Here is a 14088-nt window from a genome sequence, read left to right as displayed (position 1 = left end):
TACTATAACGTGTTTTACGAAAGCCTTTGTGTCTAATCCCCTACCTCCTCTATTAAGTAAACTAATGTAACGAAACCTCTATAAGTCTTATAGTTTAAGACCTAGCGTTATAAGTAGCCCCTCTAATAGTGTAGTTACATACTAATAGGTTGTTTTTAGATATAAAAACACAACGAATGATTTAGTAGGTACTAGGTGTAACGCTAGGTCTTAAACTATAAGACTTATAAAGGTTTCGTTACATTAGTTTACTTAATAGAGGAGGTAGAGGATTAGACATAAAGGCTTTTATAAAACATGTTATAGTATATAACAAATACTATATTAAGTTAAGCATAAAGCTCCTATCTAAGAACTAACTATCTACTTATATAGTAGCGTTATACTAAAGGGAATAGTTAGAATAGCAAACTCCTTTGCTATTCTTACTATTCCTACTATTCTATTATGTAGGGTTCTTATAAGGAGGTGCCTATGAATAGTCTAGTACCTACTGTGTCTAGTACCTTATAATAGTTAGGTACCTAGAAAGAGTTAGGTGCCTACTCTATCTAGTACCTAGCAATTCTTAGGTGCCTAGGAATTCTCTAGTACCTATAGAAGCAAGTGCCTAAGAAAACTCTGTTACCTAATGTTAACCCTGCCTTAAGGGTAGTTAACTTACTAACATGTTTATAGCTACTATACTTAGGGTGTTAGCAATAGTGCTGCTAAAAGCCCTAGCTGTAACAATTAGATTCTAACTTTAAAAAGACATTAGAATAGTTATAGTGCATATATAGAAGCTTGTCCTAAATAAGGTAGAGCGTTTCCTTATCCTTAGCTGCTTCCCTCTCCTAGATAATCTAGTTAATCTCATAGATACTTATTATAAAGAACTTAGAGTTACTTTATATTATCTTATAATAGAAAGCGTTTGCGCTAATCTTGTAAATTTAGACTAGTGTGAAGCTATGTAACATTGTCTAGCGTTAGGAGAGAGAGACGACTCTGCTCCTCCTATGGTTTTTTCTCTTATATGTAGATAGTCCGTTTCTTAGAGGATTTGCCTCTACTTACCCTAAGGGTCTGTCTTTATAGGTTTCTATAGGTAAGGCCTATAGCCTTAGGGTTTTAGGGTGTAGGTAGGTTAATCTATTATCTTATACTATACTTAGTAAGGTGACTATAATAGCGTTATAATGGGCTGTTATTACTTTCATTTATATTAAGCGTCTACCCTTATGTTGTCTATTGTTGTAATTAATAGCATTATCCTGCTAGTTTATATCTAATTAATGGGTAAGGTAACGTATAGATAGTTTACGTAAGTATATTAAGAACTATGTTATATAACATTAGAATAGCTTACCTAGCTTAATTAATAATGTACTAAGCTAGCTTATAAAGGGAGCTTAGGTTATGATGCATTCTGCTATTCTACTAAAGGTAGAAGTTAAGGCTCTATAAGCTGCAAATGAATAGAAGAAGAGGAGGGAAAGGAAGCGTAAGAGGTATATAATGTAAGGGGGAAGCCTCTCCGTACAAGAGGGAGAGGATATACTTTAGAGTGCTAAGGTAGATGCTCAAGTCTGTATGGAGGTAGCAAGTGAGACCATTTAGTAGGTGGGTTCTACAGGCCGACAGCAGCACTATAGAGTATGTGGCACTAAAGGGCATAACGCCTGTACGTGCGAGAAGCGCTAGGAATTGATTACGATCGAATAAGGGTTATTATATAGGGTAGTGGTGTAGTAGTAGTAGTAATAGTCAAATTTTGGTGTTTTGGTGACCAGCTCGCCCAAGTAACCAGCTCGCCCGTGAAATACGTTATAGTAGTAATTTATAGTAATTTATATATGTACCTTTTCATACAATTTACTATGTAAAGGTACTTACAATATTTGGTGGTCGGTTCCGACCACGATTACTCCTGTAGGGGCTTGTGAAACCAGTTCCCTCGAGCATCATCGAGAGACAGGTGTCCAATGCTCTATCGTTCTGTGTACGTGACAACAACAGCCCGCCGAGCATCAAAGAGAGATAGGTGTCATTGGTTAGTGAAAATCAAGCCTCTGGGCCTTTTGAGAAAGATAAATGGTAATCAATTCTTCCCTATAGACCAATTGGATGCTGATGGCGGTGAATGAATAGCCGCCGAAACCCAAACCCAAACCCAAGCCGAAGAGGGTTGTAGTTTGGCTGTGGATATGTGTAGGCTGCCAACATCAATTGAGGAGTGCATGACGGCTAAAAATACCCCAGTGCCAGTGTAATTCATCTGGGATGACGCTCTCGATCGAGAGCTGCCCGGGTTGCGGCCATACACGCTGTACGTCCTGTGCTGTCGAGAAGAGAACACGATAATATCGCCGACGCTCTCTGCACCAAATGCGAAAGCTTCTGCTCCTGCCAAACCGAAACCCCACTGCTTCGCGTCAACTACCAATTGCAGTCGAAAAGTCGGATAATTAAACTTTGAATGCAGGGATACCACAAAGTGAGGACGTCGGAGGTTGGTGGGAGGATTGAGAAGGAGGGAGCGAAAAGCTTTCGCGCCTGGTGCAGAGAGCGTTGGAGATATTATCGTGTTCTTCTCGGCAGCACAGGACATGCAGCGTGTATGGAATTGTGTTGGAGGGTGTTGAGGTACGGTGCTGGGTTGCTTATTGAGGCGAGGGGGGGGCGGGTCGGAGGCGGCATTTGGGGAAGGTGGTTCGGATGAGGGCTGGCGCATCTGGTCGTGGTATTTTGGCGGGTTTGCGTTGTGGTGAGAGCTGTTTTTGTTTGCGGTGGACTGTTTTGGCTGTGAGGTACCGCGCGGGTTGGAAGGGGCCTGGCCTGTAAGCGGCCGCTGGTGTTGGTCTGTTGGTAGTGTGACTGGCCAAACAGGGGTGGGAATTCGGGCTGGGCGGCCTAAAGTCCTTCCCGGGTAGGAGGGGTATTCCTGGTGTGTACGGGGAGGTGGAATGCATTGAAAAATGGGGCAACGCTTGACATTAGGTGTTCGGATATGACAAACGGGACTCGACGGTTGTAATTCTGCTTATACCATATGATTCAGCCAAAATCGATTGCAGAGTCTATTGAAATCCACATACATAGGTTGGTAATTCCTGAATTAACATCAAGTCTGAATTGAACAGTACAGCCAGCACATTACTCATGGACTAATAGGAGTAATCCCAAGCAGCTTCAAACCATTTTCCAACACCTGTCGAATGTTTTCATACATAACCACTCGAGCTAGATGCTTCAACCCAGCAGAGGAGCTTTCCCCCTCACCCTCAACTCTCTCAAACTCATCAATAGCAAGACAAGCACTTAGCTCATCGATAACTAGGAACATATAAAGAATAATTATGCCCGGGTCCAATTTTTCGAAAGCGAATTGGGTCGCGACTGGATACCTGGCTATCAGTCGGAGTACATCAGAATAAGGGGGTTGCGAGAGTGAGGTGTAGTCGAGATCGGGAATTTCATCTGGACCTGGGTACGGCCCAACGCTGGCAATTTCAGAGCAGAGCTTTGCATAGCACAGTTGTAGATTTGTGCCTGTCTCGCCTGTTGGAGAGGTAAGGAGATTGAAGTCAAGATCGTTGCTGTCGCCCTTCTTCAGAGAGAGCTGATGGAGAACTAGGGAATTTATTGCCATCGCTTTTGCAACTGCATCGTGATCTTCAATCTGATACTCATCCGGGTTCGCAGTCATTGCATCACGCATATGATTTTCGCATTGATCGAGGATGTCACCTAGCAGTTGGGTACTTCCAGGTTGAGCTACAGGACTATTAGCTCTGGTAAAGGTGACATGTTGCAGCTTGTTCGCGACATCTCCACGACCCATGATCTCAACGGCTTTGAAAACTTGTCGAAAATGCACGTCTTGTTCGCAAACAACGTATACCATCTTGTCGAACTCGTGGGTTTTGAGTCGGTCGAAGACTGTCGCAATGTCTCTGAGCAGGTACGTCGTGGAGCCGTTTCTATCTCGAATGGCTGCAGTACCTAGCTTCGCACCGTGCTTGTCGAAGTCAATAACCCATGCCCCATCCTTCTCTTCCCAAACATCATTCTTTTTCAACATCGACTCGACCTGGGCAATTGCTTCTGAATCAAGACTAACTCGGGATTCGCCAGAATATTCATCAAACTTGATATTGAGTTTTGCATAGGTCTCGATGTAATACTCGATAGTGATAGCTCGGAGCTTCTCGCACAAGGCCATCGCTGCTGGCTCGCCGTCTTCCATTTGCTTAAAGGTCGCGTCCCGTTCTGCGAATAGGCCCTGGCTTTCAAGAACCGATGTATCCTGGCCATCTTGTCGAGCCTTCTTTCTCGCATCCTGCTCTGGCTGAAGCTCCTCTTCCATCTTAGCATACAAGTCGTGTATATATCTAAACAGATCTGTCTGCTCATTGACAATCTCTTCCGAGCCATGCTTCTGCCAGCCCACTCCGAGCAGACCGAGATTCTTTCCCCAATCTCCTAAGTAGTTAACCCTAACCACAGAATAGCCCATTGCTTCATGTATGTTGGATACATAAGCACCAAGGATCGAGCTTCTCAAGTGGTCTATGGTGAACTCCCTTGCAATATTCGGCCGTGCGAACTCGACGATGACCTTTTTACTTTTAGATTCGGCTTGGTCTTGTAGTCCAAGAGCTGGAAAGTTGCCATAAGTGGCCTTCCGGTCGTTGACATAGGGGAGAAGGAGTCGCGGAGTATTTTTGGTGGAGAAAAGGACTCGAATGTGGACGCCATCTTTGAAAGGGGCAGCAAAGAGGGGATGAGGTAGAAACTATCAAAGAGTTACGTTAGATTTTGGACCGCCACCTCAATTAAAATAAAGGAATTTACCAACTTTTTTGAGAAGCTCGCCTGCGAGCTCTTTGGGCTTTACGCCAGCTAGTTTTAGCTTCGGCAAAACGATATCTAAGTCTCCATCTTCAATTGTCTTTGAAAGTTGAATAGAATGGTAGACGACATCTGGGTCGCACTCGACAAGCGTCTGCAAGCGCTCTGCGAGATATGAATGGTAGATATCAATAGGATTATTCAAAGCATCTGCTGTTGCAAAAGTCGGGAGTGGATCGAGCCCGATTTGCGCTACAAAGGTTTGAAGGCCAGGGAGTGAAGAGGTTGCCATTAGAACCATCTAGGTGAGGCTTGGGTTTACATTGAAAGGGCTGAGGTAAAGAAGGCCGTGTTTGAGCTGGAGTTTGTTTTCTACTCGTGAGAATATAGAGGCTGCTTAGGTCGCTCGGTTCGGTCATGCGATGGTTTACGGTGCGTTGGCACATTATTGTCGATGACGCTGGTTGGGTCGTTGGGCATGAATGCAAGGCGAACCACATAACCGATTTATATAGTGCTTCGTACACCGAGCAATAATTCTGCGTTGGATATGAGGCGGTTTGAGCACCGAATAATCCTAGTTTCCGCAGATGAGCGAACTGTTCATGTGGTTGGGTGAGCTGCCAAAGCCCGAAAGCACAGCCAACGTTGCCTGTATCAATGCCAAAACCCTCGAGGCTTTTTAGAGAGTGCATTATGTGTGCGCAGAACAGAGAAAAATGACCAATATAGATAATTTCCAGGGCATTCAATTCGCAAGTAGTAAATAGCCAAAAGCAACTTTGTCGAAAGCTTACCCTACTTTCGCCTTCTATGGCCCCTTCTCAATGTCCCACGACTCAGCGTCGCTGGAAATCCTGTTTCCATTCAGTAGTTCATTGAAAGAACTAACTGCGCTTTGCATATAGTCAACCCCTCGCTGTAAGCAGTATCGCCAGTGGTATAAGACTAGGAGCATCGCCACCATTGTGCCCGTGACGACAACCAACACATATATGAACTTCCCCAGGCCCGGGGAAGGTAGCACTCCCGTGGCGCTGAACAGGGCCGAGGTAATAAGTAGAGGAGAGAATACCTATGAATTGGAAAAACATATGGTTAGACATGCTGCCCAAATACGATACTTTCCAGGGGAACTTGCTATGGCGAGAACAGTGAGGTCCTGGAGCTGCCTGGCAGCGGCGCGTCCATCGAGACTCAGATAAGCATTGAGCTGTTACGTTTATTAGCCCTCTATATGCAGAGTTTTGGAGATGACTTACACCCTCCCTACGGTCGCACAGTTCTTTCTTCAATTGCTCTAACTTCCGTAGACCCGGCATTAATTTCGAAAACTCTTTATCAATAGCGTTCAATGAGGCTTCGAGGGATGGTTCGGCAGTTGAAACCTCATCAAAAAGAAAATAGTTGGCCTCTGTTGTCCGGAATCCTTCCCATGCTTGAATGGTCTCAGAAAGACCACCGATCAGTTGCGTTGAAAGAGCTGCCATTTGACTGTTCCGCCGTTCTAGAAACTCTAACTTTTGAGCTGTAATCTTAGACGAGCTGTATACCAGATCTCTGGACCTGTTTGTGAGTAAGTCAATTAGCCTTCAGCACCCGAAATCACAGTAAAGCATGAAATTAGAAAATGGAGAACAGAGCCCATGGTCGCCACTAATCCACAGTGAAAATCCACACCAAGACAGCGTCTACACACAATACGTACCCTTCTACCTCTTCCGTAACCGTGCGGACTATCCGGTTCCATTCCTTCAGAACCTCTCGTATGCGGCTTTGAGCCACTCTCAAGAAGTATTCTCTAGGCGTCCATATGGGCTCACCACCGTTCAGCCGCCCAGCCGCAAGAGGGTCTTCTCGTTCCCAGTGTCGTCCCTTCAATTTATCGTAGTCTTCCACTGTCCCCTTGGACCCAAAATAAGTATCGACAAATCCATAGGCAGTCCACACCCAATTGTTAACCCCCGTTACAACAATTGAAATCTGGGCCTCATGTAGCCAGTAGTGCTGATCTGTTGGGTTTGAACCTTTCGATGCATCTAGAGACCTGGACAGGAAGTCTAATTTCCGTGACTGTCTTAAGGGACTGCCATCAGATTTCCTTCGAGCATCTCTGCTTGCCGTTTTGCTTTTTCCTAATACATAGTATGGCATATGTAACTCGAGAGTAAAGACGGGGAACCCGTTTGACTACCACGTGAAAATTAGTATAAGTCATAGTGATATCTGGAATGGACGTTTGATCTGAAAGTACTTACTATAGTAACACCTATAGATGCTTTACGCGTCAGGTACTTGTGAAAAAGATCCCTTAAAGCCGGGGCTTGGGTGCGTGATGCCGTTTTTATAATGGCCTGAATTGTGAATGAGTCCAAATCAGAGATGAAACTAGACAGATTAGCCACATTATATAAGATAGAACACATCAGCCCTAGGACTTACACTATTCTCCTCTCCGCGTCAATTTCCTCATCATCGAATGCGTTAGTCGAGTCAGACTCAACTCGAAGGCGCTGTGCAGTTTGAATCAGTTATCATGAGTTCTTATACTAGCATGAGATTTGAATTACCTTTCTGCTCAACTTGTCGAATAACTGTTCCAAGGTCAAAGGCTCTAAGTTTGTCCTGCAGTATCCTCCCTTGTCGATGATAGTACCGGCAATGTTTCTTTCGTCCAGAATTGCCACATGTTTTTCACGTGCTCGAAAGGGCCCATCAGATCCTCCTTCACAAAATTTCGCCACCTCATCAACCATATCGTAATCATCCAGGAAATCCTCATCCCTTTCCATCCCTCTCATAAAGCGTCTGACATCGCTTATCTGATTGCTAGCATCGGCGGCTTTAGACTGCTCGTTGACGTCATCCTCCGGCGCATTTGAAGACCCATCATCCTCACACGATGCGCCATCTTCCTCTTCAGCTTCAACTTCATTCCCCTCCTCCTCCTCATCCTCCTCGTCCGAAACCCCTTCGCCGAGATACTGTTCGATTTGAAGATATTCGAGGTATGTTTGATTTTCGCTGTTGGGATTAAACGGTTGGCGTTTTGTGAACCGCTTGGGCCAATAACGTCGCAAAGACTGATGAGAAAATTCCCTGCGTGTTTCGAATTCGGTTGACATTTGTTCTCGCTGTCAGTTACCCAGTAGGGTTACCAGTACCTATCCTATATAAAACCATTGTCCACAAGCCGGTTCTAAGTCATCCGATACATTGAGGTTCTTGGGAATTAATTCACATTTTGGGAATAGGCAGCACATCTGCTCTTAATAATGAAGGAATTATATAACATGCCAAAGTGTTCCGGTGAGCAAAGTACACACAGTACTTGGTCGCCTTGAGTGTAAGATACCGGGGTGGCCCGAAAGGCTAGCAGAACGGCCCAACCTAACGACCCGATACAAATAAGGCAAAGAAAACCGGGAGGAGTACCCAACACGCCGACTATCATATTCTGCTAATTGGTCTACCATTATTGCAATCCATCATGACTTGATTTCAACGACGATATGGGACAAAAGCCAGCCCCGCCTCAAGCCTGCAGATTAACAAGTTGACTACGAGAAGGTCTCTTGACCCGACACTTAACGAGGCTCTGCAAATGCAGTTTAATGCAACCAAGGAGGCAGTGCAATTGAAGGATTAAAGTTAATATGTAATAACGTGGCACTCTCCTTACCATCAATTTCGACCAAGATATCGAAAACAAGCGACAACAAGTGAAAGTATGTATTATTTTAGTGGTGGGGGCGGGGGAAGGGGGGGGGGTGACAATGCACGGCTTCCTGCATATGGTGGAATATCTCGATGAAAATCTAACATGCATGATGAGCTGCAGGCCAATGTTTTCCAACTCATTGGGTTGGCGGGTGTGACGTCGACGATGATTAATCTTGAGTTCTCTGGGGATTAGTTTACTAGATTCGGCCTTGTGACACTGCGTAGACTCACACTTTGTTGTACGTGATACATAAGGCAAATACATGAAGTCCGTCCAATAGTCACAAAATGCGGGTGGCATTCTCTCCCATGTAAGGACAAGATTTATTGAGCAGTAGCAACAGACATTCCTACGAGGCTGTACTAGGCTTACCTGTACTAGGCTTAGCTAATGACAAGCGCTACCACCCAGAATAAGCATTTTATTTTGTGGTATCATCAGATGCTAAGCAGAGGCAAAAATAATTGTTGAAGCAATTAGTGCGACTTGAAAGCCAGTATCAAAACTAAATTTTTATACTTGAGATGTTTAAAGTTATAGTATATTTAAAATTCAGTAGATATGTATGTGTGATATTACATAGACTCTAAGTTAACGAGCAAGCAATGTACCTCGGGATTCCGAATCTTGGAGGTTATCGCATAGAGTAATAAACACCCCCTTAGGGACCAGTGATACACAGAGAAACCTTGGCAGGGATAATCTACTCATCGCCGTACTCCACAACGTCTCCACGAGCAGTAACACCAACTGTGCGCTTTTCCAGGGACGTCTTAACGGGGCTATCCGAGTCAAAGATGATATCGAGTTCCTCTAAAGTTCGGTTCTTCGTCTCCGGAATAAAGAAATAGGTGATAACCGCCTGGCAAAAGCACCAGATGCAGAAAATGATGAAAGACTTCCATGCAATTCGCTTGAGGACAACGAGCCAGACGTAGTTGTTATAAATCGACACGACATTCATAACGAGCGAGCCGAACGCCATACCCTTAGCGCGCATCTCGAAGGACAGCACTTCGACTGGATAAAGAGCTTGTAGTGGCGTGAAACCGATGGAGTACGCGGCTCCGAAGATGAACTGGAAGGCGAGGGTGGCAGTCCCGGCGGCGACATTGGTCTGTCCTGACGAGGCGAAGATCAAGGCGGCTATGCACATAGAGGCCCAGGTTACGCAGCAAGCGAGGTTAGAGAACATGAGCAATGGCCGGCGGCCGATTTTGTCGACAAGCGTGGCGCCGATGAGCGCAAAGAAGAATTGTTGGCACACGCGTTACCGAGAGTAAGGTTGTGTTGCGTGAATTCGTCTGTGATACCGGCTGTTTCGAACGCAGCGGCTTGGAAATAGGAGAGGACGGCTGTTATGAGTTATCGTCAGTATGTATATATTGCGGAGGTTCTAGACAGACTCACAGTTGCCAGCTTCTTGGCCCATGGCTTGGATAGCACAGTTACAGAATAGGCGGTTCCAGGTATTTTTGTTCTTGAATAGCGCACGGTAATCCCACCAGCGTTTGTCGGAGCCGTCTAATTCAAGATACTCCTCATACTCCTGCATTTGAAAAGTTACCCACACGCTATCGGGGTTGCCCTCTCCGTGGAATCGAGTGAGCATAGCCCGTGCTTGTTCAGATTTGCCGTTGACATGGAGCCATCTTGGAGACTCGGGGAGGAATAAAGCCCCCAAGCATACCAGTCCTGGGAAAGCAATTTGGAACCAGAGAGTAGTCATCCATGATTGGTGGCCTGGCAGGGAATGCGTAGCACGGGTGACACCGCTGGCTAAGATTGACCCAGTGAACCTGTGGAATTATATGAGCCTCTGTACCACTCTGATCACGAAATGATAATGGAAAACCTACCACCAGGTGTTATAAAAGGCACCGACAATACCACGATATGCCGGATGGGAGACGTCGACGACATACATGGGCCCAGCAGCACAAGCAATGGGAACGCCCCACCCAACAAGGAAACGACCACCCTCAAATTGACCCACACTAGAGCGGTTAATAGCCGTCCTCATAATCACTGTTCCTAACACGACACTCGCTGAACCGATGAGCATGCCGACTCCGCGTCCCCAAGTATCGATAGCAGGGCCGATAAATGGGAGAGCACAAACACCACCGATGGTGTACATATTCGTGGCGATTCCAGCCCAGATGCCAGAACTAGCTCATTATATGCTTTAAGGAAGTCTTTACTCTCTAGAAGAGAGTTTAGAAGAGATCCGTCATAACTGTTCATGGTGGAGCAGAAAAACCCCACGATGCAACACAGATAGAGATAAATAGAACTGGCGCTTTGGGGCTTTGGCGGCTCCCTGATAAGAGCCTGCGGGAAAGCCTCATTTCCGCTCACAACAATGGTTCGGGCCGGCTGCTACTCGCTTTGCTATAGGAAGTAAAATGGTCAGCATTAACACATGGTGTTATTTCGAGAATAGGCACTTACTGTAACGCTGACTACTACACGATAGTAGACACAGAGGTTCTCTTGCGTAAGGGTTTACTTATCAGAGGAGGCAGGGGATCAGACTCAAAGTAGTGAAGCAGACAAGACTTGCTGGGCCCTATAACGGGTGGATTGTAGGTAATTAGCGAGATGGCTGGGGGCCGTACAGTGGGTCGATTATGAGAAAGATGGAATGGTTAACAAAGATGTAATGGCGCGATCGACAACGTGGAAGTCGAAGCACGGGTAGGCGAAGCACGATGTTCGAAAAGACACAAGTGAACCCAAGCCGGCATCACTTTCTTCCGCAGCACTGGTAAAATTCTCGTTGATAACTGGGTAACGTTATACAAAACCTAAGACGCAGGTCACTTGCATCTAGCAATAATCAAACACAAATACTAATGCTCAAATCCATAACCCATAATCCCATTCAAGTCCCGGAAATTGCCCCTCAAACAACGAACGCCTTCTTTGCGTACCTTCTCTACCAGGGCCTTGACCTTCGGTGCAATCACCTTCCCATCAAATCCAAAATGTTCGTACGCAGTGCCACCAGGCAAACTCTTGCCGAAGCTGCTCATGCTAACGCCTGCGTCGGCGTACCTCTCCCAGCCGTTTATTGCAAAGGCCTCAATCACCACGATTGGTCGATCGGCACGATATTGCAATACTTCCTGCTGATATTCGCGTGATTGTTGATCGAACAAGCGTTGACATGGGAAGCTGACAATGCGAGCTTTGATACCATATTCTTTTGCGAGAATATCGCGCGTTTCAACCGCGAAAACCATCTCGGCGCCGACACCAATGAGGGTAACCTCTGCACCGGTCTGCTCGGAAAAGACATAAGCACCAAGTTGGACGCCGTCTCTAGAGGTGTGTGCTGGGTACTGAGGGAGATTCTGACGAGAGAGTGAGATTATTGATGGTGTAGAGGTGGCGTTGAGAGCAGCTATGAAGGCGCCTGCTACCTCTTCAGTATCACAGGGGCGAATATATAGAAGGTTAGGCATGGACCGGTATAAGGAGGGAAGAGCAATAGGCTGATGCGTTGGACCATCCTCTCCCGTGCCAATACTATCATGTGTTGCAATATGAATCTGGTGCAATCCTTGCAAGGCACCCATGCGAATTCCTGCGGCGGCGTAAATGTAGAAGATGAAGAATGTTGAGGTAATAGGAAGTATAGTACCCCTGTTGAAGGCAGCAAGGCCATTCGAAATAGACGCCATCGCGTGCTCACGGATTCCCCAGTGGATATAGCGACCACTGTAATCGCCATTAATTCCACAAGCAGTCTTGAGCTCGGGCTAGGAACTGTTAGAGACTTTCATGACTGAGCATAGAAGGATATAAACTTACATTTTGAAAATCTACTTTATCTTTCCAGATCATATTTACTGACGGAGACAAGTCTGCAGTCCCAACCATGAAGTTCTTCAAGTTTTGTGCTAGAGGATTGCACACGATACCAGCAGACTTCCTGGAAGGGGTGGGTCCGGTTGGAAAGCTCTCTTTTGATGGAATATATTTGGACCAGTCGTCCAGCATTTTGCCACGAACTCGCAGGTTAAACTCTCGTGCCAACTGAGGGTGGCTCTTAGCGTATGAGGCGACCAAAGAATTCCAGTTTGCTTCATATCTCGCTCCTCTGGAGCGAACTTCGTGGAAATATTCATAGACAGTGTCTGGAATTACAAAGTGTGCCTCGGGATCCATGCCAAAGCTCTTTTTCATATTCGCAACTGCCTCGGATCCAAAAGCTGCACCATGAGCTTTTGCGTTGTTAGCTACCGCACTTCCGACACCAATAATAGTGCGGACATTGACGAATGTTGGTTTATCACTTGCGCGGGACGTAATGAGTGCCTCAAGTATGCCATTGACGTCGAACACGCCATCAAAGACATCTATCACATTCCAGCCAGACGCTCGCATCTTTCCATTCACATCCTCAGTGTTTGCTAGATCAACGGAGCCGTCACAGGTGATCTGATTGTTGTCGTAAATAATAGCAAGGTTATTCAGCTTCCAGTGGCCGGCAAGAGAAATTGCTTCTAAAGCAACACCTTCCTGGAGGCAAGCGTCCCCTATCATGCACCAAGTCATGTTGTCAACGACAGGAAAGCCTGGTTGATTATAGATAGCTGCAAGGTGCTTGCTTGCCATAGCCAGACCAACTGCATTTGCGACACCTTGACCAAGGGGACCAGTCGTAACCTCAATACCTTCGTGCTCGATCTCGGGATGACCAGGGCAAAGAGAATCAACTCTTTTCGAGTGATATGACTTTAATTGATCTAAAGTCATATTGTCATATCCGACTAGGTGCATAAAAGTATACTGAAAGAGGCATGTATGTCCTAAAGAAGAATGTCAGAAATTCAAATACTAAAACTACTATTCAGACGGGAGGCGTACCATTAGATAGGACAAAACGATCTCTGTTGAAGTATGAGGGATTGCGAGGTGAGAATCGCATCACGTATTTCCAAAGGGCGACTCCAATTGCTGCCATGCCCATGGCACCTCTACATTACATTAGTGAAAATAAGATCACAACACAACAATAGGGGTCGTACCCAGGATGTCCACCTTTGAATTGCTCGCAAAGATCGGCGATAAGACATCTAAATACCTTTAATACCAAATCATTTTTGTCACCATCTTCATTCTTGATCGAATTAACACTGTACGGGTTCAGGGTCGGTTTCGGGTCAATATCTAAGACCTCGAGTGAAGGAGTCATTTTAAACGTAGGCAGGTATATATGAGCTTGAAAAGTGTCTGACAGATATAAAGTTCAGTGCACATTGCAATACATATATACCAGTTGTTTCTACTCATGTCACGTGACGTTCTCTGTATGAATCCGGCGCTTAGAATTTCCTTTTAGGGTAATCCGATAATGGTGTTGAAATAGATTGGTCCATTTTGAAAGGTTAGGCGTTCCCATTGGTGTTCTAGGCAAATAGGCGCTAGCTGAAGCGGCTAGGAACTCCGATTCGGGAATTGTCAAGCGCAGGAGAAAACGGCGAAGCCCAGAATCTCGATTTTAGCAGATTAGACTT

At 45.6% G+C, this 14088-nt stretch overlaps 4 protein-coding genes across 4 annotated transcripts; all 4 read right to left on the bottom strand.

The window, feature by feature from the left end:
- Positions 1-3142: 3142 nt before the first annotated feature.
- VE01_10452 (uncharacterized protein) lies at positions 3143-5398 on the bottom strand (the record flags this gene model as incomplete). The annotated part of the gene is made up of 2 exons (XM_018279850.2): positions 4844-5398; positions 3143-4780 (listed from the first exon to the last, which is right to left on the bottom strand). The coding sequence occupies exons 1-2, from the start codon at positions 5135-5137 to the stop codon at positions 3143-3145; spliced, it is 1932 nt and encodes a 643-aa protein (XP_018125274.2). The 5' UTR covers positions 5138-5398.
- Positions 5399-5620: 222 nt separating this feature from the next.
- On the bottom strand, positions 5621-8125 carry VE01_10451 (uncharacterized protein). Its single transcript, XM_018279849.2, has 7 exons — positions 7407-8125; positions 7279-7349; positions 7095-7224; positions 6545-7026; positions 6099-6402; positions 5978-6049; positions 5621-5911 (listed from the first exon to the last, which is right to left on the bottom strand). The coding sequence occupies exons 1-7, from the start codon at positions 7959-7961 to the stop codon at positions 5648-5650; spliced, it is 1878 nt and encodes a 625-aa protein (XP_018125257.2). The 5' UTR covers positions 7962-8125; the 3' UTR covers positions 5621-5647.
- Positions 8126-9391: 1266 nt separating this feature from the next.
- VE01_10450 (uncharacterized protein) lies at positions 9392-11246 on the bottom strand. The gene is made up of 4 exons (XM_059464155.1): positions 11015-11246; positions 10420-10954; positions 9971-10359; positions 9392-9915 (listed from the first exon to the last, which is right to left on the bottom strand). Exons 2-4 carry the CDS (start codon positions 10698-10700, stop codon positions 9728-9730), a joined length of 858 nt encoding a protein of 285 aa, XP_059319233.1. The 5' UTR covers positions 10701-10954; positions 11015-11246; the 3' UTR covers positions 9392-9727.
- Positions 11247-11415: 169 nt separating this feature from the next.
- On the bottom strand, positions 11416-13805 carry VE01_10449 (uncharacterized protein; the record flags this gene model as incomplete). Its single annotated transcript, XM_018279847.2, has 4 exons — positions 13600-13805; positions 13439-13548; positions 12380-13380; positions 11416-12327 (listed from the first exon to the last, which is right to left on the bottom strand). The coding sequence occupies exons 1-4, from the start codon at positions 13764-13766 to the stop codon at positions 11416-11418; spliced, it is 2190 nt and encodes a 729-aa protein (XP_018125273.1). The 5' UTR covers positions 13767-13805.
- Between the last annotated feature and the right edge of the window lie 283 nt (positions 13806-14088).

The sequence above is a fragment of the Pseudogymnoascus verrucosus genome, assembly GCF_001662655.1.
Source record: "Pseudogymnoascus verrucosus strain UAMH 10579 unplaced genomic scaffold scaffold_82, whole genome shotgun sequence".
Taxonomy (NCBI): Eukaryota; Fungi; Ascomycota; class Leotiomycetes; order Thelebolales; family Thelebolaceae; genus Pseudogymnoascus; species Pseudogymnoascus verrucosus.
This window is presented reverse-complemented; position numbering and strand designations above follow the sequence as displayed.